Genomic DNA, 24,919 nt, shown 5'->3' with positions numbered 1-24,919 from the left:
TGGAGAAGCACTTGGACGTGAAGGGAACAGATTATCTTGTAACAAATCAACTTTTTTGCAGTTTGTAGAAACTAGAAATTTTTATACATATAAATGCATAACGAAAGTAATATTCTAACCTCTGAGTCTTAGGGTTGTGATTTCAAGTCCCAGCCCAGAGTTGAGAACAATGGTTTAGGCTTAAGCTGCAGTACTTCTCTGTCTGTAGTGCTGTATCTAAGATAATAGATCATCTTGCTCCCTTGGGTGGATGTAAGGCATCTGAATGCTTTATTGTGAAGTGTGGTGGACTTTCATTTTTCTTCAATCAACATCAGCTGAAAAAGAGTACTTGGACTTCACCACATAACTTTGGGAGAGTTTGCAGTGCACCAGGTCTTTTATATTATAACAGCGATTACATTTTGTAATGTGGTTTGTTTTCTGTAAGTCGCTTCACAGAGTCCTGAAAGGAACTGTACACTGACTGACGTGTTCTTCACGTCAGGATATGTTCGCTGTTATTGGCTCCACCAGATGAACGTCAGTTTAGGAACAATACTGCCCCCGTGTTTACTTTTCTAATAATCCCATCATCATTCTCCTGTGTAAAGCTGTCATCATATGATCCTCTTCAACCCTCTCACACCCTGTACCTGCTGAATATGTAATAAAGGCAAGAGTCTCCTAAGCACTTTGTAGGAGTGCACTTCACAGGTGAGGTGCAAATTCAGCAATGACAAGGTTCTGTTTAAGTGTTGCAGTAATGACTGCGTGTATTTTTTTTTGAAGCTCAATAAAGGCAGTGTATTACTAGCATTGTAGCAATGACTGTGGTTGTTCCTTCATTGAAGCAACTAGTGATGGAAGGAAAGGGGCTGAGTCAGAAGGCTCAGAAACAGGCCCTTTGACCAACCATGCCCACGCGAATCATCAAATATCCGTCAATTACTAATCCCATTTTCCCAGACTTGGTCCATGACCTCGTACACTTTGGCAATTCAAATGATCATCTGGATACCTTGGAACTGTTGTGAGAGTACCTGTCTCCTCCACCACTCGTTCAATTAACAACATTGGATTACCTCATCTCAAATTCAGGGAATTGGCCTGGTGCCATAGGAAGTGAGACTAAGCTTAGTTTCATCCAAGAGGTAAAACAAGTTGGTCTTCAATAGCAGAGGAAGTTGGGGAGGGATGGGTCAAACAAAAGGAATATCTCTGATAGGGTGAGAAAATATCTTGTCTTTCAGAGGTATTTCCTTGGTTCTACTCACTGCTCTCTCACCTTCTCTGCTAACTTGTTTTCTCTCTTTCCCAGTTCCAACGAAGGGTCTTGGACCTGAAATCTTACCTGTTCCTCTTTCTGCAGATACTGCTCTACCTGCTGAGTGTTTCCAGACTTTTCTGTTTTTATTTCAGATTTCCATCGTCAGTAGTTTTTATTGATTTTCTTTTGTTTGCCCAAACCATTTCACTAAAATACCTCGATGCCTCCACAGATAATTGACAGATGATAAAGAGCACGTTGATCCAGTACATCACCCACCTTTGTTGCAATGATTGTGCTAAAGGTGCTTGTGGAGGGTGGCCATTGTCTGATGCTGGAAGTTGAAACTAAGATACCTTAGGCTGTTTTATGACAGCATAACATGCAGCAAATTGACATGTTGTGTACCTTTGTATCTAAAGAAAGTAAAATAACAATGCACATTACAATAAGGGGATAACTACAGGATGATATGACCAGTGTATTAATAAAAGCTTTGTAACATGTGCATTGAACTATTGCTAATGTGATACTTTGTGGACAAGAAATGCATCGGAAAACAATCTGTTTTTAAGGGATTGAGAAAGCATCTAAGAAAATAGTATCATGAGACAAGTTACAGGAAAAGTTTACAGAACAGCAATAAAATAAGAACAGTGTAGTGGAAAACAATTTAAATGATAATCAAGAGAAATCCAGGAGTAATATATTGAGAAGAAACTTGTCAGTAATGACACACCACAGAAGCATGAAGGACAAATTTCAAACTAAGTGAAAGGTGTAAACCCGATACAAAAACATTGCAGAACAAAGCTGAATAAAAAAAATGCCTAGGAAACAATGAAGAATGCAGGGAAGTTGTAAAACTATTAAAGAATATTAATCCTAGAGACAAAAATGTGTAAGAAAATGGGATTATGTAAAGGGCCACCAAGTAAGACACATGATAAACAAACAGTGACAGCAAAATGACTGAAGTGTTAAATAATTACTTGCCTTGGTGCTGATGAGGGAAATAACAGAATGGTCATGATGCTAAAAGGAAATCACAAAAGATATAAAGGTCTTTAAAATATAAATGAGAGGGAGAATTGATTAATTAATCAAACTTTGAGAGGATACAGTCCCTGTCTGAGGTGGATTGCACAGATTTACATTAAAAGAAATTGGGGAAGATATAGCATTAAAAAAAGGGAACAGTGCCAAAGGCCTGCCAGATAGATAATATGATTCCTATAATTAAGGAAGATAAAATACAGAAAACTATGAATCATATTGTCTTCAGGTTAGTAGCAGGGAAAACAATTACTTAAAAATGTTTTTTAAAAATAACTCCAAATAGTATATGGTAGTTGACATAGATTTCAGTAGGGAAAATCATTATTGAATTATTTGAAGAGTGACCATGGTAATGCAGCAGATTGGTATGTTGGAATTTCAGAAAACTTTTCGATAAGATATTGTACAGTACATTCAAGATTAGATTAAGAACATGCCGGGTCAGAGAACAAGTAGCAGAATAGACAGCAATTGGAGTAAAAATCAGCAAGCAGAGAATGGGGTTAAGGTATAGTTACCTAGATTAGCAATAGATGGGAAGTATTCACTATTTGCAGCAATAATTCTGACTTCAGAATTGGAAGTACAAGTTCAAGCTTTATGGACAACAAAATGGCAAGGAGGATGTTAATCTGAAGATCTGTGATTTTTCCTGGAAGATATTAATTAACCTGCAATTAGCAAATGAATTTCAGCACAGGTGTTTGTCAGGGACATCATGGTAAGGATGAGGCCACATACTCCTTAGAATTTTTTCTAAATGGGGAGTAGAAGCAGCTGGGTATGAGGGTCTCGATAAAAAATCATTAAAACTAGCAACATGGGTTTATAGGACAATTTAAATAAATATACAAAGCATTGTGATTAATTTCTAGAAGAATAGAATTGAAAAGCAGCGGAATTATCTAATGCCTTTATTGAATCTTGTATGGATCATTCTCAATATATTGTGGTTAATCTTTATTCCCCATGATCTAATTAATATAGAGGTACTGGTGAAGGTACAAGGTAAATTTCTTAGATGGATAAAAGAATGGGGGAAGTATATTTCTCAGGAATGACCGAACAAATTGGTCCACTTTTCTCCAGGCAACAGACATCTGAAGGATTATTTGGTCGACATCTTTAAGGTTACAAAAGGGTTTGACTGGATAAATGTGGAGATGCTTCCATTGCAGTGAAACTGGAATTAGGGGCTATAAATATTAGCAAGTCATAATAAAGGCAATAGGAAAGTTCTTTGAAAATGAAAAACTGTAGATGCTGGAAATCAGAAATAAAAATAAAATGTAAGAAAACTCAGCAGGTTAAGCAGCATCTGTGGAAGGAGAAACAGTCAACATTTCGGGTGCATGGCCCTTCATCAGAATGAGAAAGAGGGAGATGCGAGTTGGGTTTCAGTAAGAGAGAGGTAGGGAGGGATGTGTAGAACAAAGGGAATGACTGTAATAGGTCAAATCGAAATGGCTTAATGGGGGCAGTTACAAGCACATTCAACTTCTTGGTCAGTGTAATGTGTTGTAAATGGTAACATTGTGGGGCCTGCCCATCACAGCAGGCTTATACCAGTCAGAAAGTTCTTTACGCAGACTGTGATTGGTGTATGGAATTTATTATCACAAGAAACAGTTGAGGGGAGAGTAAGGTGAATATGAGGGTAAAAGGAATAAAGGGATGTGTTGATAGGGTGAAAGAATGGAGAGCTGAAGGAAGTGCATGTGGAACATTCACACCAATGTGATCCTATTAGCTGACTTGCTTGTTTCTGTGCCTGAAATATTATGTAATACAGGACTATATTTTTGGTCCTTCTAATTCTCTCTCCTCCATTTCAGGACAGGGTGAAGCAGTGCTGCGTAAGCCCTACTCTAAAGGCAAAGGACACTGATGCCCTCGTGCAGGAGAAAGACCAGTTTTGCACATGTGAAGACAAAGAACAATATGGCACCTATGAGGAGAGAGAGTACAGCACAAGTGAGGAGGCCGAACCATACAGCAAATACAATGACCCAAAAGACTATGAAGACACAATGTAAGACCTTAAAGACTGTGTGAATGTAATGAGATACTTTGAATGAGGGTGTGCGACTGTGATTGAAACTGTGTGCCTTTATGTAACCATGGTTTGAGACCATTGCCTAATTCTGATGGTTTGCTGAACTTTTGTTGGTCAAGGTGCTGATGGGAGCAAAGCAGAGCTGTAGATGTGCTCTGTTGCCTTTCCCTGCTGCTATATAAATGCAATATAAATAAGCAAGTCTCCAACAGATGATGCACTTATGCCACCAAATAGCAACTTGTTACTAATTGGTCTTCCTTGATGATGAATTTTGCATGAATGCTGTGGAGAAGGGATGAAGTAGAGTCCTCTTTGATATGTTTTGGTGAGATTCCTGATGTGTTTAGTCTTCTAAAATCCTCGAGCTCAAAAACCCAAAGGTCTTGGATTTGACCCTTGTATCTGTGGAGTTAATAGTCATGGTAGTACAACCACCTCTTTTCAAGGGAGGCATAACACAACTTTGAACTCTGGCTTTGGGTGGTGAAATGCTGTCCCTTAATCAGCAATGCCCCTCTGGACATTTTAGTTCAGATGGAATCAAGCTTGGCTGTGACGGTTTCCAACACTCTGCAGTCACTCAAGGCTCGTATGTGAAAAATAGTTATTTGAGAGAGGCAGTGATCATACCTTGTCTCATCAAGCATCACCGTCCAGGAGAGGAGAATGATAAGAGAGTGGGTGGGTAGTGTGGAAGGGGGATGGTGCATGGAAGTTGTGTTCCAAGTCATTTTGCTATTGGTGAAATAATTTTTCTAGTAGGGATTACACTGATAAAACCCTGTTCAGATTATCTTATAACTTATATGATGGATGAGCCTGAGAAGGAGGAAAGGTTCTTGTGTGGTCCCCAAGCATGTTGTCTTCCTAAACATACTGCCTTATGAAAAGGCAGTCATAGGTTCAAATTACAACCTGCAGGAAACAAAAAGGGTAAAAACTCTCCTAATTATATAAACAGTTGCTCATCAAATCTCTTCACTGGTGTGGACTTTGTTCTGTTACAGCTGTAGAGCAGTGTCACCCTGCAAGGACCGTACTGCCGATCCAGTTGTTTGCCCAAGGGGCATGTCATTGTCCTCGCACTCAGGGGTGACCCCTGCCGGCGAGCAGCCATGCTCTTTCCAGGAACCAAGATCTACAAGCCACGGCCTTTCAAGTTGTGAACTGGAGTCGACAGATGACACGGATAGTTCGCAGTCCACTGGCCCGGTTGCTCAAGATGACCAAACTCCCCAGGGATTCTCATTTCTGGAGGTAACCATGTGTGTCTATTGTTTTAAGAGTCAGCAAAGGCTTCAATACCTCTCTCTGCACATTCTTCTCAGGCACTAGTTGCTAGAGTGGAGCACAAGCAGGCAACAAAATATTTGGATTGTGCTCACTTTCCAATACATCTGGCAGTAGTGAGATATTGAGTGCTACCAAGGACGATGTTTATTCCAATTTTTTTGAACATATCTAAAAGATGGAAAGCAGCTAGTCTCTTAATGGAGACATGAGATTAATTGACATGTGGGCATGTTACATATGGAACTGTAGTGCTTCTTTGACCTTTACCCTCCACATTCCCAACATACAATGGGTATTCAGCCAGTGATCAAGAAGGGATTGCAATATATTTAAAAGTCAGGACATTATGTGAAGGCATCTTGGAAGTGGCAGATTTCCCTTTGTGTCTGTTGTCCTTGTTAATATCACAGGTTTGATGGCCATCCTGTGATGTCCTGTCCCTTCCTCTCCGCCCACAGCCAGACAACCTCTTTTCCCATCTCCATTACCATAAAAAAAACAATGAAAATATAACAAAAGTGAGGAAAATATCCAATATTTTTCTGATGCCATTCATATTTTACTCATGGGTTGATTGTAGCAGTGTTCTGAAGGTTAATCTGAAATTCCTGAGTTTCTGGGACAGTCATAGTTGGCAACCAATCTCCAATCAATTTAAAAGACTCTTGGATAGTGTTTTTAATGAGTAAACAAAGCAGCAAGTGGTAATTTGTGTTTTATTATGAATTGTTAGAAAGTATCTGAGTGACTGAGATGGTCTGCAGAGGAAGATAAGCAATGTAATGAGCTGAAGTGAGTCCACTGAAAATGTTAAATTTAAAGTGGAGGATGGCAGGGTGTCACAGGTAGTTGTGCTGCCTCACAGCTTCAGGGTCCCGGGTTTGACTCTGAGCTCCGGTGCTGTCTGTGTGGAGTGTGCACACTTCTTCTGTGTCCACATGAGTTTCCATGTGCTGTTCGGCAGGTTAACTGGCAACTATAAATTCCGCCTTGTGTAGGTGGGTGGCAGCAGAGTCGGAGGGGGGGGGGTGGTTGGCAGGCAGAGTTTTATGGGTATGTGAGAGTGAATAAATTACAGGGGAATAAGTGGGGGAATGGGATTGCTGTGAGAGCCAGCATAGGATGAATGGTCTGCTCTACACAAGAGGCCTTTACATGAGAATAAGTTATTTCAAATAATATGGAAAGCAGGTGGTGCAAAGATTAGAATCTTGTTTGGATCCTGGGTTCAAATCTGATCTCCATGATTGGATGAAGTAGCCTTCCAGAAAACATTTATCAGTATCCAGTCAAGAACTGAAGATTGGGAACCCAAAAGAAGCTCCAAGCCCATTGTGCCTATAACAGCAGTTTGGAAGAACTGTTCAATAAGTCCCACTTTCTGTGGAAGTTTTAGAGAAGGTGCAGAGGAGATTTACCAAGATACTGCCTGGATTAGAGGACATGTTCTATGAGGAAAGGTTGAGCGAGCTGGGGCTTTTCTCTTTGGAGCGATAGAGGATGAGAGGAGACTTGATAGAGGTGTATGAGATTATGAGAGGGGTAGACAGAGTGGACAGCCAGCACCTTATTCCCAGGGCAGTAATGGCCAATACCAGAGGACATCATTTAAGAGGAGTGGAGGAAAGTTTAGGGGAGATGTCAGAGGTAGGTTTTTTTTACACAGAGAGTGGTGGGTGCCTGGAATACACTGCCGGGGTGGTGATAAGGGCTGATACAATAGGAATGTTTTAAAAGACTCTTGGATAGGCACATGGATGTTTTTAAAAAAAAATGGAGGGCTAAGGCTGTGTAGGAGGGAAGGGGTAGAGTGATCATGGGGTAGGTTTATATAGGTCGGCACAATATCGTGGGCTGAAGGGCCAGCACTGTGCTGTACTGTTCCATGTTCTGGCTCTGTCCCTATTGCTCAGTAAATTTTTTCTGTTTTTTTTTCCCTGTTAGCTTTTCCAAGCTACAATTAAATCTCTTGCACCAATATTTAATGCACGCATTTCTGGAAACAGTTTCACTCATTCACTCTATCAAAACTCTTCATGATTTTTCAACATCTTTATAAAATTTCCTCCTCGCTGCCTTTACTCTTTGGGAACAACCCTCTCTGTACCAGTCTCTCTCTGTAATAAGTCCCCATCCATTGTACCATAATAAAGAATCTTTTCTCGAGAGACTTGATGTAAAGCATGGTACCCAGATGAGGCCCAATATGGTACCCAGATGAGGCCCAATGAGTGTGTGTGTGTTTTTTTTGAAGATTTAACATTACCTCATTGGTTTCCTTCTCCACCTATGCTTGTTGATCAGATTTGCCTTTTTATCAGTCTGCCCGACTTATCCATTCTGGTGAAGCTTGATTTTGATAAACTGATTGTATTCTACTTCCTAGACCAATGTCAAAGGACTCCAAAGTATAGAAGGCACTGAATCAGGCTGTCAGTCCCTGCAGCTTATTCTGGAACTTATGCTCTCCACAAGTCCTTAACATTGATAAACCCAAAATACTTATTTTACTAGGGATAAGTAAAATAAAATTGACACACAAGCAGAAAATACTGGGAACACTCAGGTTAGGCAACATCTGTAGGAAGAGAAACAGAGTTAATATTTTGGGTTGAAAAACGTAAAATTGAACTTGAGCCTTAACCGCTTCCCCATTTCTTCTCCCCAGCCTGTAACCACACTGGACAGTTGTGCCCAGAAAAGTCGGATCCAGCTCGGCAGGAAAACCTTTCGTCGGGCACCAACAAAGCACAGGAAGGGGGGCTTGGGAGACCAGAGTGATGGCACAGACCAGTTGCTTGAAAGAAATATGGAACCCTACATGTACAAAGATTCAACAGGTAAGGCAGGTTGGCAGTGGGGGGAGGAAAGGTCGTCTCAACAAATTGAGAATAGTAAATGCAAGGAACAGGACTAATGGATTTTGTCCAGCTTAACCAATTTACTAATGCACAATTTGTATTCCAAGAATTAGTGAATTCATCCATCTTTGCACACAAGAAAATGGAAAGGGTAGGCCACTTGGCCCTTCAAGCTAACCCTGTCATTCAATGTAATCATGGTTGATCTACCCCAGGCCTCAGCTCCTCTGGGTCAGATCCCCAATCCTCTGACCTTTCAAAAATTTATCCATCTCCAATTTAAATTCCTTTAATGAGCTGGCTTCCATAGCTGTGTGGGGCAGAGAATTCCAGAGATTCACCATTCTCTGTGTGAAGAAATTCCTATGGACCTCAGTTTTAAATGACCGGCCCCTGATATTGAAGCCATGCCCTCTCATTCAAGACTCTCCCACTACTGAAAATATCTCAACATCTACCCCTTAGGATCAGATATGTTTCAATAAGGTCATCCCTTATTCTTCTAAGCTCCAAAAAATACAGACCCAACCTGTTTAGCCTCTCTTGACAGGACAATCTTCACACCTCGGGAATTAACCCAGTGAATCTCTGTTGGTCTGCCTCCAATGCTACTATATCCTTTCTTGGGTAAGGGGATCAGAACTGTGTGCATATTCTGGGTGTGGCATCTCCCATACCATGTAACACAACTTCCCTTTTCTAAACTCCAATCTCTTTCAATAAAGGTTAATATGCCATTTTCCTTCATAAATGCTTGCTGCACCTGCCTGCTAACCTTTTGTGATTTGTGCACAAGGGCACTTGCATCCATCTTCACTCATTTGCAGACATTTTCCTTTTAGATGATGATCTGTTTTTTGATTCCTTTTACCAAAGTGCATGACCTCACACTTTCCTGCATTAAACACCATTTGCCAAATTTTCGCCCACTCAGTCAATCTATATCCCATTGCAAAGTCATAATATCCTTATCACAACATGCTCTTCCAGCTATTTTTGTGTGGTCGGCAAACCTGGATACTTTACATTCTAACCCTAACCCTCCTGCAGGCTATTAACATAAATAGTAAATAACTGAAGGCCATGAACTGACCCCTGGGGTAGGACAGGATCAGAATCAGGTATAGTTGATTCATATACTAACACGTCCATGCATGAATAATGGCCTCTTCAGCACAACTGACAATGATCTACAAGTGTGGGGATGGTGGGGGTTGGAAAGGAGAAAAGATGAGTAAGTTATCTGCAAATGCAATATGGAGACTAAAGGGAAGAAAATGAAGATCCATGGTATGTTTCTATTGTGCTTATGCAAAAATTATCCTTCCCTCAGCAGAACCCAGGCTATTTGAACATGAAGAATCGACCACACAGGAGGTCAAAGGATGTGAGAAACTTCCAGTGTCATCATGTCAAAAAGTTGCAATGTTTCCTGGGATGGACCCTGCAGTACTGAAGGTAAAGTTTTCTGGAATATAAAAAGGACATTAATATCCTGCTGTACTGGAATTTCTTACTGATTTAAACTTTCAGCTTGCTACACAAGAGATGCAGGAGTTGGTGGTTCCAGTGCTCCAATGTGGTTTTGTTAAAATGTTAAGCTGACTCAGTGGGAAAACATCATATGTACACATGAAAGAAATTTTCAGTTTTTAGCTGCTCAGTTGTCAGTCCACAAACATCTGGTATGGACTCGATAGACCAAATGACTTCCTACTCTGCCTGAACAATTCTATGAACCAATATGGTTAAAGCTCCACTTGTCCTTTCAGGTAGATATACCAGATCCAATCTCAGAATCAGGTTTATTATCACTGACTTGTATGACATGAAATTTGTTGTTTTCTGTCAGCAATACAGTGCAAAGACATAAAAGTTACTATAAATTACAAAATAAATAGTACAGAAAAAAAGGAATAACAATGTAGTGTTCAGGGTTCATGAACTGTTCAGAAATCTGATGTTGGAGGTGAAGAAGCTGTTCCTAAATCATTGAGTGTGGATCGTCACACTCCTATACCTCCTCCCTGATGGTAGTAATGAGAACAGGGCATGTCCTGGATGGTGAGGGTTCTTAGTGATGGATGCTGCCGTCTTGAGGCACCACCTCTTGAAGGTGTCCTCGATGGTGGAGAAGATTGTGCCTGTGATGGACCTGGCTGAGTCTACAACCTCCTGCAGCCTCTTTTGATCCTGTGCATTGGAACCTCCATACCAGGCTGTGATGCAACCAATCAGAATGCTCTCCACCACACATCTATAGAAATTTGCAAGTCTTTGGTGACGTACCAAATCTCCTGAAACTCCTAATAAAGTAGAGCTGCTAGCGTGCCTTCTTTGTGATTGAATCAATGTGTTGGGCCCAGGATAGATCCTCTGAGATGTTGACGCCCAGGAACTTGGAAGCTGCTCACCCATTCCACCGTGACCCCTCAATGTGGACTGTTGTGTGTTCTCCTGACTTCCCCTTCCTGAAGTCCACAATCAATTCCTTGGTCTTGCTGACACTGAGTGCGAGGCTGTTGGTGTGACACTACTCAACCAGCCGATCTATCTCACTCCCGTACCTTCCTCATTGCCATCTGTCATATGTCATATATTTCAAAAAAGACTGGGAAGTTATCCTATTGTTTTTGGCAATATTGATATGTAATCAATATGTGAATTATATTAAGTCAACGAAAATGAGAGAAATTTTGCCTCTTCGAGTCATAGAGTCAAACAGCACCGAAACAGGCCCTTTGACCCAACTGGTCCATGCTGACCAAGATACCCATCCAAGCACTATTTCAGACTATTACTTACTATTATTACTTACACTCAGAATGTATTTTCATTGGGGCACTCAGTGCGGCTTCTGCAATAAAGCTGGAAGGAATAGGGCAGCATCAGAGCTACTGATGGTGTCTGATTATTGCAGAAACCTGTTTTGTCAGATCCTGTCCCAGTACAAATCATGGAGGTACCTTGTGGTAAATGTTGGAAATGCAGATAAGTTGCAGAGTGTTTTTGAAAATTATGTCCTTTTTAAACTCACTATTTGTATAAAAACCTGATTGTGCCTGAACCCAAAGGGAAGTTGCAGCTTCAGTATCCGTTTCCAGGTGTTTCTTTAGCAAATGTATGTGGAAAGAACTGACACTATTGTTTCAGGCCACTTGTTATGGAACATACAATATCGATCAGTATAGCACAGGAATAGGCCCTTCAGCCCATGATGTATGTGCCGAATATCAACTAATCCAAATTAAATTAATCCCGTCTGCCTGCACGTGATCCATATCCCTCCATTCCCTGCATATTCATGTGCCTATCTAAAAGTCTTAAATGCCACTATTTTACCTGTTTCTATCACCACCCCGGCAGTGCATTCCGGGCACCTACCACTTTCTGTGTCAAAAAAAAACTTGCCTGCACATTTACTTTAAACATTCCCCCTGTCAGCTTAAAGCTATGCGTTCTAGTATTTGATATTTCTACCCTGGGACAAAGATTCTCAATTTCTACCCTATCTATGCCTCCCGCAATTTTATAAATTTCTATCAGGCCTCTCAGCCTCAAACGCTCCAGAGAAAACAATCCAAGCTGTCCAAATTCTCCCCATAGCCAATACCCTCCAATCCAGGCAGCACCCTGGTAAACCTCTTCTGCATCATCTCCAAAGCCTCCACATCTTTCCTGTAGTGGGACAACCAGAACTGCACACAATAATCCAAGTGCAGCCTAACCAAAGTTTTATACGGCTGCAACGTGACTTCCTGACTCTTGTACTCAATGCCCCGATTAATGAAGGCAAGCATTTTCTTTACCCCTCTATCTACTTGTGTTGCCACTTTCAGGCAACAATGGACTTGGACCCCAAGATCCTTCTGTGCATCAATGCTGTTAAGAGTCCTGCCATTAATTAAATTCTTCTCCCATACATTTGATCTCCCATACATTTGACCTCCCAAAGTGCAAGACCTGACACTTGCCTGGATTAAACTCCATCTGCCATTTCTCCACGCATATCTGTGACTGATCTATATCCTGCTGTATCCTTTGAAAATGTTCTTCACTGTCCATAACTCCACCAATTTTTGTGTCATCTGCAAACTTACTAACCAATCCATCTACATTTTCATCCAAGTCATTTATACATATCACAAATAACAGAAGTCCCAGCACTGATCCCTGAGGAACGCCACAGGTCACAGACCTCCAGCCAGAATAACAGCCTTCCACCACTACCCTCTGTCTTCTATGAGCAAGCTAATTCTGAATCCAAACTACCAAGTTGCTGTGGATCCCATGCATCTTAATCTTCTGGATCAGCCTACCATGAGGGTCCTTGTCAAATACCTTACTGAAGTCCCTGTAGACAACATCCACTGCCCCGACCTCATCAAACACCTTTGTCACCTCCTCAAAAAAAAAACTCAATCAAGTTCATAAGACATGACCTGCCAGTACAAAGCCTTGCTGACTGTCCCGAATTAGCCCTTGCTTTTCCAAATGCGAGTAAATCCTATCTCTAAGAAGCCTCTTCTTTAGCTTCCCTACCGCTGATGTGAGGCTCACTGGCCTATAATTCCCTGGATTATCCCCATTTCCCTTCTTAAGGAAAGGAACAATCATCATGATTTATCATCAGAACTATTTATGATAAAACATCTTAAAAGGCAATATTTACTTATCCTTTCTACACAGCCTGACCTACTTAATGTCTCCAGCAATTTCTACTTCCACTTTCGTTATATTATCATATGACCCTTGTATGAAAATGTTATTTCAGACTGGCACAGTTCATAGCAATGCCACATTTGAAGCAACGTGCAGAATTTTAGGGTGCCCTACCTTTCAAAAGGACAGTCACATTTAGCATGCGCTGAGAAGACTGGGGGGGAATTAGCTGAGATTTAGGGCTGTAAACTGTACAGAATCAAAGGGAGCTTGGAATACTAATATATACATAATTGAATATTGAGACAGGTGTCAAAATTAAACCAGATGTAGGGTTTACTTCTGAAGGGATAGAATTGAAAACTATGTTGAAATTACATTGAACTTTGGAACACTGTCCAGAGTTCTGGTTATAAAAAGATAAAAGGAGAGGGTGCATTAAAGATGATACCTGAACTGTGAGTTTACGTGTTGCAGGGAAGGATGAATAGGGCTGGTCTGTTTTCTCTTGAAAAGAAAGGACTTGAAGGGAAGCAGTCCTAAAGAGATCTTTAAAATTCTGAAAGTTTTCATTAGGCCAGAGTCAACAAGAGTTTCCATTCATGAGGTAGAGCAAATATTAAACTACAAAAAATCAAATGAGGTTTTCAGATGAAACTTTTTAACCCAAGGCGATGAGAATATGGAACTCGTAGCCGAAAGTGACGCAGTGGTGCAGCAAGTAGAGCTGCAGTGTCCCTGGTTCAATCCCAGCCTCTGGTGCCGTTTGTCTGGAAATTGCATCTTCCCCTCGAGCTCTGGTTTCCTTCCACATCCCAAAGACATGGGGGTTGGTAGGTTAATTGGCCACTGTAAATTACCCATGGTGTGTTGCTGAATGGTAGAAGATGGGGAGAGTTGATGGGAATGTGGGAAGAATAAAATGGGATTAGTGTAAATAGATACTTGATGATCTGCATGGATTCAATGGACCAAAGAAACTGTTTCATGCTATATGACTGTGAATGTTTAAGGCTATTTGGCTGTATTTAAGGAGAAGCAAGTAAACTGTGAGGGATAAGACAAAGCAGGTTATGTTGAGAAAGTTAGGGAGGGAGGATTAAATGAGGCTCAGGTAGAGCATAAATATTGGGATGTTTGTTTCTACACTGTACAGTCTTTGTAATACTTTGTTATTGAACTTATGTTCACTGGGAACAAAAGACTGAGAGGAGATATTATCCAATTTTCTTAAGTGTTAAGAAGCTTAGATAATGTACATCCAAGCATGTTATGAACTAAGCCAAAACCCAAAGGAAACAAGTATAAAATTGACCAATGTCAAACAAGATTTGAAATTAGAAGGATTTTTAAGCTTGTGGATGAATCAAATAGACTCCCAGAGAGAACAATTAATGCAGCATCAACTCATACTTTGAAATGGAACGGGTTGAATAACTGGATAGATATAGGAATTATAAAGATTATGAGTGATAGTAATATCCAAAGGTTATTTGGAACATAACAGGTTCTGAGCTGCCTGAATTCTGAAAATATCACAGCTGAAAACTGAGCAAGTTGTATTGTGTTGAACAAGAGGTCAGACTTACTTTCTTAGGGGACAGAGGAATGAGTGAGGTTCAGCATATGACAGGTCATCTTATCCACAGTCCTTTTTTTCTCTATCTTTTATTGAGGTGGTGCTTGCACAGTTAAACCTGATCCTGCAGCCACACACATTTCACATGGAATACAATTCCTGAGATGACTGCTATCTCCCGGTATCAAGTTATTGACATGATCGCCATCGTGGCTGCATCTAGTTATTCTAGTTCTGTTTCCCATGCTAGGCCAGTCTACGGAGATCTCGACCAGAGGTTGAAGTTGCGGATGAATTGAATTCCAAATCTTGCAAGCTTCCTCCCCAGCAAGGTTTCAGAGTTCTGCCACCGGCAACTGGCAAAGGGGAAGGGTAAGCAAAGATTTTTTTCATTGCAGCCTTTGACTGTTTAAGCCCCTCTGTGGTCTCATTAGTTTCCTGAGCTGAGAAGCCTTGCAGGAGATTTGTTTCCAATATCTTTCGAAGCCTCTTTGCAAGCATTATCTCAAGTAATCAGCTCGGGACTTGTTCACGCTCCTGCCGCTTCTGGTTACTAGTACCATCTCGTCCTGTCCTATGATCCTTATGGTCTGGGATTGCTCCAATTCAGACGTTCAGTTTATGAAGAAAATCCCATGAGTGTGTTTTATACTTTAAGCAATCTTTTATTCTCAAGCATATGTTATTGTAATGAAACGTGGGCATTTTCATTTCTTCTTTCAGGTCCGATGTAGCAATTCCTTCATGGTTACAGGAACTAAAATCAAAGAAAAGATTGAGTCAGTTTCAGCCTTCTGAGGTAGGTAAACCTATGGCAGTAAACTTGTCACTCCATGCACAGGTCAAAGTTGAATATCCCTTTATAGCATTATACAGTTGAGTAAACTTTGAAGATTGGTTGTTAAATATAAAATTATGGGATGATCTCAGAATTAAAGCTAATGATTTATGATTGCTCAACATTATATTAAATTTCATCAAAATCGGGAGATAACAAAGGTACCATAGTCTGAAAAGGATAGGAAGCATAGAACTGTAATGGAGTTTGGGAGGGAGAGAACAACAATATCAACGACTTAACATCATATTTGTGCTGATGGAATAGATAGGTTACTGTTATTCAGCATTAATTAGAATTAACTTATAACAACTTTCTGTTATACTGCTGCCAGTTTTGACAATATTTTCCTATAACAAATCACCAGTAGTTTTTACGTAGAGTCAAATCATTTTGAACTATAGGAGTGGATTTAGGATTTAAAAATAATCCCAACCACTTGCATACTTATAGAGGGGCAACCTCAATCAGCTCCCATTGTTGATCTTCTTCATGCGAAGGTGCAGATAACTGATAGCTAAGCCAAGTGTACAACTTTCTTGTGCAAATAAGCAAAATGTTCTGCAAATTTGCACAATAAGTCGTAAAGGCTGAACTATATTCAGAAAGAGATAATTAATATGAGAAGTGAGAATTTCCACACTTGCAGTACTGAGTGCTATTCTAAGACTAGTTAAAGAATATTGTTAGGAGAGTAGTGAAGACTGTATGCCAAGACCACAGTTAGGTTCCACTGTGAAGAACTGTTGTTTCTGCCATGAGATTCTGGTCTTTAAAATAAGAATCTTCCATCTAACTGGAGAGTATTTTCTGACATGCTGAACTGAACACTTGGGCATCAGATATTTCTGTCTCTAAGTGTTGGACAGCAAATGAGACTGGAGGCCTCAGCTGTGTGATGATTGGGTGAGCTGTGCCCATTGGGAAACAAAGGAGCCGTGGGTAGCAACTTGGGGGGGGGTGGGGATGTGGAGAAGTGCCTCTTTTGAATAATGGAATGGAGGGAATGTCTCAACTGAACAAGTTTTCTTTCCAATACTGAAATATCTGGTTTATTTTGTTTTACAGACCAATGAATGAATAACACTCAACAGAAAAATGAGTCCGATTCAAGCCTTAACTGTCCACCAACTTAAAAAGAGAAAAAACTTGTGCTGCTCTCGTTGCTTCCTGCCTCGCTACCTGCATGGTGCCTTCCCATAGTACTTTGTGAATAGGCTGCTTAAAGTTCATACATGAATCAGAATAATGCTCTATTTTGTCAGATACTAGGGTTCATTGCCTGGAACTCTTAAGAAATGTCACTTTAAAACAAATGATAAATAAAAAACAAACAATCTAATGACTGTGATTGAGCTAGGTGCTCTCCACAGTGCTTCAGTTGTACAAGGGGTAGTATTTGTGGAAGTTGGGAATTGGAGAGAATGTGACCCAGGAAGTTCTGGTGCATATGGTCACTCTTACCAGTTTGGAAGGACAACTACTCCAGAAAATTCTTGAATAGTGCTCTAATGCAAAGAGCAGATGAGCCAAACTCATTGGAATGGAATTCACCACCACCTGACCAGGACTATCTTAATGGTTTATGCTGTTTGAGAACTGCTGAAGCTTTGGTGCTAGTGTTAACAAGACAAAAACAAGGTTCTAAAAATCAATTCCTTGCTTAAACTTGTCTGCATCACCTTTATTAGTGATCCAATGAACTCCATTCACTGTATATTTTTATATCATTTGTGCCCATTGGATGACTTGTATGTAGCATTATATTTGTGTATCGGGGAAGTAAGTATTAAACCAACAATCACCATCCCCTCCCACCTTGGAATTGATTTTTACAACTTTGGCTTTATTCACTCCTCCTGAACTCTTGTAAGAACTAGACAGTGTGTGTGTTTTCTGTTTTCATGAAATGTAAAGATAAGATGAAAATGTTTACCACCATGACAGGAATGTAAGTGTGACTGACTGGTAATGTCACAAATTGTTTGGTTAGATGTAGAACAATTTTTACAAGATTCTTATGTCCTTGGCAAAACCCATTTTTGACTCTGATTTAAGCACTCATCTATGTTAATGAATTATTGAAATATCTGCCAACCTGCCAGGTAGGCAAATGCCTTGTTCAAGGATTGAGCTTTTGTTCAATATATAGTGAATTATTACTTATTTTTATTATTTCTTTCCTTCAGATGCAGGAAAAAAAGCAATAACCTGTTAAAACAGTAACTGTTTGCAAAAAGCAATGTAAATATTTGTTGGTTTTGTGTTGCCTTTGTAAACAAGTAGTAAAAGTGGGGCAAGAAAACAAATGAGGCTTCATACCCAACAGTGTGGCTGATGGTGGTTGTAGCCCCTTGCCCGCGCTTCCCACAGTAAACAACGAATACCTTCAAGGCATTAGGTTAATATCTGAGTACCAGAGATAGTAGGTAATGACTCAAAAATTCCACAAGTCTTCATTGGAATTATTGTACTGCAGACCTTAGCAACTTCCACCTTTCGACCTGGTCGCAATATTGGCAAAAGTTACGGAGTAAGTTACCTGTTTGCCCCTACTCTCAGCCATTATTGCATACATCATCATCTTCTCTTAAAAAAACGTAAAATTTAAGATTAAGGTAGGTAAACTGCTAGAATGATCAGGTATTAAATACAGGCCTAGGGATAATGGTTCCATAACATTACTATATTATCATGGAAAACAGAAGGGAGGAGGAACAGAACATGTCTTGGGTGCAGTCTGCAACTGCTGTCTTTGTCCACTGCCTTTTCTTTACCTGTGGGTTTGCAACATGCCACAATATTTATTGGATTCTACAGTTAAGTACATATTTAACAGGTATGAGGGATTCCCTTTTAGTCCACTTCACGTTAGATATTAGAAAGAATTTTTGTGATTAATAAATTTTTGGCAAAAAGGAAGTTGTTGATCCAGTGTAAAAGTGGTACCGGACTGCTGGAATATGCTTCCAGTTAATTGAGGCAAACTGTAAGCAGCCCTTACCTTAACTGGTCTGAGCTGCCATAGGTCTTGTGCCAAGTGTTTACATTCCCACTCTTCTCAAAGGAATCTCTGGTTACTCCTGTATCTAATCTATGGTTGAGATCTGGGTTTTGTTTCTCAATGTTCAGAGAATGCACTGAAATGAGACTGAACTCCTTAGAGGAAGTCTGGATGTTGTATATTTTTTATGGTGAAACATTCAGAATAAAGCTTTACAGACTGTGATTTGCTGTAGTTTTAGACAGTTTCTGGTTCTTTAACCATCCAAACTTTTAGCCCTTTGAAGAGAGCAAACCAGGAGATGAAATCTAACAAATAAAGAAAGCCAACTTGGTAAACATTTCTGATCCTTAGCAACCTGACTAGATATTAAAAACCATTGATTTTATTTTTATCATCAGATAGAGGTCCTGCTTGTCATTTGGTTAGAATGGAACCCTTAAAAACAAATGATGGAATTGTCTCATTGCAGTTTGTCAGTCCTTACCCAAAATATTCCACTGAATTGTAAGGACTTTGAAATGTTGCCTACTGGTCCCAGGATCTATCGTGCTAACTAGGCATGCATGCATTTCTTCCTCTTTAAATTATTATGCTTCTAACTTTATTTCATTACTGAGTGATGTGGAATGCAACACAAATTGATTAGCTGAGACACTGCGCAGAAAGTGTCTTGATTTTCTAAACTGTAAAGAGCTTTATATATGTAACAATTTGAAGCATTTCCTGTACAGTTTTGATTTCCATCAGTTCAGAAGGTAATAGTTCCTTTGTAGATTGGCATTCTGTAACTCAACAGCCTCTCTAAATCTTTATTCTGAATGTAAGTTTATGAGAATTATAACAAAGTATATGGTATTTTATATTTTGAAAGAATGATAATGGTGAATGCGATATTTGTAATTACTAAAGTTTCTTTTTTTTTGTATTTTAGTTTTACAATCTGATCAATTCATGGTGTATAAATGAGTCCTTTGTTATGTTTAATAAGTGTAGAGTTCCTTTAATCACACCAGCAAACCTTTCTCTGTTTTAACACATTCTACTCTTCAGTGTTAGGTATGGTGTTTGGATTAAAATTGAGCCTTTTAATTTAGTCCTTTAACAGTTTATATTCCATTTTGGATTATTGGCATAAAGATTGATAGAACTAAGTCTGATTGGTCTAAAGTAGACACAAAAGCACAACCTACTGTATTGCTCCTTGTTTAGCTGCCTGTCTGAAAGTATCAGTGTCAGCTGAACTCTGTGGAAATAGCTGGGTTATTTATAACAGTTTACAATTGTTCAGTGCTCAGTTCTTTCCAATATTATCTGAGTAGGGCAGCTGTAACCCCTTGGATTTTCACGCTCATTACTGAATCTTTTTCTTTGCACCTTTTCTGTCCAAGAGGATGGGCAATTTCCTGCCAGACTTTACCAATGCTGCTCTCACATTGACCTCTTGAAGGCATACATAACTCTGAATGAATAATTTTTGCATCCTAGTGGAGAATTTTAAAGAATCATTTTGTTACATCACTCTATGGTGCCAATTGAGATCATTACTTTTAATGAAGGAAGTTCCCCATTATAGATTAATAATTGTACAATGAAGCATGGGTATAACAAAACCTTCTCTGTAGAGTTTGTCTAAGCCTTATAGAAGTTGATTAGCACACTTTGCCAATGTTTACATTATGTGGCAACGGTGATCAGTTATTGTTTTAAAGTAGAGTGTAGTTGGCTGATTTGGTGACTGAATGAACTACCTGTGATGCTTCCAATAGAAACTTCAGAATTACCTGGTGAGGTGTATTTTCATTAACTGTTTGAGGCCATTACTGTGGAAGACTGGTTTACCATTCGAACTGTTACAATGTTATGGTTTCGGGCCAAATATGAGTAGTGGGTAGGCAATGCTCAGCTAGAGAATTGAGAATTTTCACCTCAACCAAAGGATGATAAATTGTTGGAGAAAATCTGCGTCTCAGTTAAATTAATTAACTGGTACTCAAACAGGCAGATATTTCAAAGTTTGGAAGTATAGAAATTCTTTATCTTTTTACTGAAAAATGGGAAGGGAAGCCAGGGAACTGAGAACATCTGAAAACAGAAATGATGATGATTACAGAAAAGCCATTCAATCAAGCTTATCTTTATAATACTTCACCAACTTAGCATATAAAGCAGCTGGGATTCACCCCACATCACATTCCATTCAGATTCAAGTAAATAAAGAATATGTCACCATATCACTGATAAGACTGGCAGTTCACAGCAAACCTGTTCTTTTTAAATTATCTTGGAAACTTCTGCACTGTAACTTGTGTGCACACACATGTATAAACATATGATGTCACAAAGTTTATGACGCAAATCTGTCATGATAGATCCTAAAGCTCAGTTCAATAACACCTGAATGAATAGTGCAGCCTCTTTCCTGGTGGTGGTTTGAGACTGGTCAATAATGATGTTTTCACACAATTACTCATTATAGTTGGTGATTAAGCACTCACTAATGAACATGTGGGTTCAATTTCCTGGAATATTTATACTTTCACTTTGGAATTTTCCTCACTTGACTTTTTGAATATGACGCCAGTTAAAACTAGAGTTATAGTGTGTTTGTATTTTACTAATCGGGGATGATTTAACCAGAAAAAAAAACAGAAATTTAAATAGAAAATCAAAAGGGAACAATAAGAAGTCACTAATCTTGCACAGTAGTAGGCAACCTTGCTCCTTTTTGTAATTGTCTTTCCTGAATACCTCTAGCCCTGCAACTGTCTACCTTAATTTCTAATGAAACACCTTAGCTTTTTCAAGAGAATAACCAAGTTAACCATAGTTGTGTGGGTTAATCTTCAATACTTTTATCCAAAAATACAATCAATGTCGCTGTAAAACAGCCGAGACTTTGCAGCATTTCTTCAGTATACATGTTTTCCTGGATCTAGGATCAGTAGGAAGCATTTTGCGCTAGAGAAGATTTTACTGAAGTATCAAGTAGTGGAATAACTTTGTATTCTTAAAACTTAATGGTAAAGAGGTAAAGCATTCTGTCTGAACAAAATACGAAAGACCAAATGTATAACAAAACTATACACCAGTAGTCAAATGATTGAGCAGTGTATGATCTGTTCATGTTTAAACTGAGTGGAGGTCTGGAAAGTGTTGGTGAGAATTGCTGTTCATGGAGACCTGAATCTTCAGCATGGGTGGTTTCTTTTAAAATCTTTTATTTGGCAGTATGAAGGAGAAAAATTATTAATACTTACAAGAGGAACTTTAAGTCTTCACTCAAAAGGAATGGGACTTCTTATCTTCCAGCAGAAAGAATAAATGCTTAGTTGTCTGATTAAAATGCATAGCAAGATAGAATTAGAGAGAGATCAATATCAAGTTTGAATAACTTGGATAACTCAGAAGTAAATAGAGTTAGTGAAGATGGTTGGATAATTTCCTTCTTTCCCACCCTGCAGTGTACTCTGTCTTTTCTGGGGTCCCCTGGGGTATAGTTATGCAGATAATGTTGACTTTGGTATCTCATTCAAATGCCTTTTCATGCATTGATCATCAAGACAGCAGACTTGACTCTTTCAAACTCTTTTAGTGGTACTCGCAACCGTCTCTGTCAGATTTCATTCATGTTTGCTGCTGGAAAGAGTCACCAAATATCTATTAGAAATTAGAAATCTGGTTACTCTCTCACTTGCTCAGGAGTTTAGGAGACACCAACTTAGCTGATATTATTTAAATATGTGCAGTCCAGAAATAAAACCTCTGACTTTCCTGATTCTTGGCTCAGTTAATTACTGAATAAAGTCACTAGTAAGGATAATTTACTTGCAGTTGTTTGAATGAAAATAAACTGATGATCCAATTTGCATTATATTGTACCTCAAATTGAAAGGTGAACAACGCAACTAAAGAAAGCAAGGAATTTGAAGGTGAAGTAACTAATTCTGTGATAGGAAACATACATATGTGCTGGGTTGGGAGTGGTATAATGGGTTAGGTAGAAGAAAATACTGTTTTCTAATGAGGTCCAAACAGTTTGTCTGTCTTAGTAGATTTAAATTTCCATCTTTATGCAGGACTTGCTCCAATACCATAGCATTATAGTTTTTGAATGCACAGTGCATTAATTAATCATTTTGATACTGTGTGGATTTGGTGAGGAAACTAGCACAACAGGTACCAACCATAGTGTTGGTGTTACACCAATATAACATTGGATGCAGTGAAAGAAAAGCTTTATTGCTTCTCCAATTCTGACTGTGCTTCAAAGAGCACCAGGGTGGGTGATATCAATTCTGTTAACTGTCTGAAGTGGTCTTCTGAACACTGGATTGAAATGGCATCCAATTGTTCAAAACTAAGCCAATTTAGCATTTTCAAAAACTGAAAAATGGAAACAACCTATCCGAGTATATGCTAATATGACTCACATTATTGAATGATTTCAAGAATATTAATTGTAATTTGGCAACAAAATTATTGATTTTTTTTCCATTTTCCAGCAATTTAAATATTTTGGAAATCTTGTTTCTAAGAAAATCAAAGAAAGCAAGGTTTTAACTCAGATTATTCAGGACTTAATAATAACTGGAATAAAGGTAACGTAAATGCTGGAAATGTGGACTATAAACCAAAAATACTCAGCACATCAGACACCAACTGTAGAGGGAGAAACAGTTAATATTTCACAACAATGAATGACTATTTCAAGGACATTGAAGGTAGAGAATTGAGCTGTAATTTCTGACCTGCATTACTGTATTAAGGATTATAAGAAGCTCATTCATAATCAACAGCCTCCTGTTGATGTGATTGATCTAATTCCATTTTAGGTATTTCTCAGCAGTCAGTTGAGACAAAAGCTGTAACAAAAAATCTCTACTGTAGTGGCTCATTTACTGGGTTCTTGATGCACAGGATGACCTTTATCTGTTTTGACATCTATTCAGAAAGCCTTGATCTATTTCCAACAGAAATGAATCCACAGCACAAAGCACAAGCTGAACAAGAAAAAAGCAAATGAATTTGATTTTAAGTTGAACAAAAGGACCAATTTGAGTTTTTGTTACAGTTCCAGCTGTGTTGTAGTTGAGAACGCCTGCTATCCCTACCCTTAGGAGTAGAATCTACATGAGAAAAGCTTATCTTGTGTCAAAGGATGTGGTTTAAATGATTTCCCTGAAGTTTGTTCCAGACAGCCTCTTTAAGCTCTGTAAATACAGGTTATGGTAAGATTAAAAACTATTATTAATTTTTGTATAATTTAGTTTCATAAGTAATTTAAAAACTTAATACTTAGCATTGACCTATCATATATTTACAAAAATATCTATTTTGTTGTGAGAAAGCATGGACAACTAATGACCAACTGATTAGGATGATGAACAGTTCCTGATCATGGTCCAATGACTCCTGTGATTAGAAATAAGAATGGTCTCATATAATGATCATGAAATAATTAAAGATAGGAGTGCCTATTTGGGTCATGTTGGTTTGCTCAGAAAGACCTTACATTTTAGCATACAATTGTTTCTTAAATACTTCTGGTTTTGCTCCCCCCCCCCCCAATCTGATTATTGCTTTGCATGCCTTAGATTCCTATTCCTAAAGGTTTACATATAAATTTTTAGCCATTATTCAACCCATAAAATGTATGTATTGTTTGCTTTCCATGAACGGGACTATGCATGTTTTCTGCATTCAATATATGAATGGGTAGAACAGTGGTATAATTGGGTCAACATAGACATAATTTGTGAACTGCCTCTAAATCCAATGCTGTTTTTTTTCCTATTTCTTTGTTTTCTACTGCACCTCATCTTAAACCAGGGCCTGTTCACTCTTCTCCCCTTGCTTTTTGCTATTGTCTCTTTGCCTGCTTCAATTTTAAGATTCTTCCTTAATTCATGTCCGATCTGTCTCTATCCCTATAATCCCTCTCCAGCCTTCCAACTCCCTGGGCTCACTGCACTCTTCCAATTCTGGCTTTGAGCACAATGCTGGTTTTTCTCTCTTGATCAGCAGTTGAACTTTCATTGCCTATATTCTAAGCTCTTGAATTCCCCCCTGAGATTTTCCATCTTTCAATCTCCTCCTCTAAGATGCCCTTGAAAATCAAATTCTTTGACCAAGCTTTGGTTATCTGTTCTAATATTTCCTTATGTGATTTGTTATTAATTCTTTGAAAATTCATATAAAATGTCATAGAACTTATTACATTAAAGTTTTATATCAATGAAAGTTTAATTTGATTTAAATTTGACTTTATAATTAAATTTGCAGTGGTCCCAACCCTTTCTTATCTGGATGTTG

General features: G+C 38.9%; 1 protein-coding gene and 1 long non-coding RNA gene across 4 annotated transcripts in view; one reads left to right on the top strand and one right to left on the bottom strand.

The window, feature by feature from the left end:
• The window catches only part of LOC127579399 (uncharacterized), a 208,216-nt gene extending 184,267 nt beyond the window's left edge, over positions 1-23,949 (top strand). For 2 of the 3 annotated variants that reach the window (XM_052032172.1, XM_052032173.1), the window contains exons 6-12: positions 4,144-4,340; positions 5,375-5,624; positions 8,329-8,500; positions 9,855-9,979; positions 15,013-15,134; positions 15,486-15,561; positions 16,669-23,949. In XM_052032172.1, coding sequence (XP_051888132.1) covers positions 4,144-4,340; positions 5,375-5,624; positions 8,329-8,500; positions 9,855-9,979; positions 15,013-15,134; positions 15,486-15,561; positions 16,669-16,680 — 954 coding nt within the window. In that variant the 3' untranslated portion in view covers positions 16,681-23,949. The remainder of the gene's footprint in view (positions 1-4,143; positions 4,341-5,374; positions 5,625-8,328; positions 8,501-9,854; positions 9,980-15,012; positions 15,135-15,485; positions 15,562-16,668) is intronic. The other variant, XM_052032174.1, reaches the window with a different exon arrangement.
• The window catches only part of LOC127579405 (uncharacterized), a 68,658-nt gene continuing 58,885 nt past the window's right edge, over positions 15,147-24,919 (bottom strand). Inside the window, exon 3 of the long non-coding RNA XR_007957667.1 lies at positions 15,147-15,519. This is a non-coding gene — a long non-coding RNA (uncharacterized LOC127579405). The remainder of the gene's footprint in view (positions 15,520-24,919) is intronic.

The sequence above is a fragment of the Pristis pectinata genome, chromosome 17 (genome assembly GCF_009764475.1).
Source record: "Pristis pectinata isolate sPriPec2 chromosome 17, sPriPec2.1.pri, whole genome shotgun sequence".
In the NCBI taxonomy this organism is placed as follows: domain Eukaryota; kingdom Metazoa; phylum Chordata; class Chondrichthyes; order Rhinopristiformes; family Pristidae; genus Pristis; species Pristis pectinata.
The sequence above is the reverse complement of the archived record's forward strand: the minus strand, read 5'-3'. Positions and strand labels throughout refer to the sequence as shown.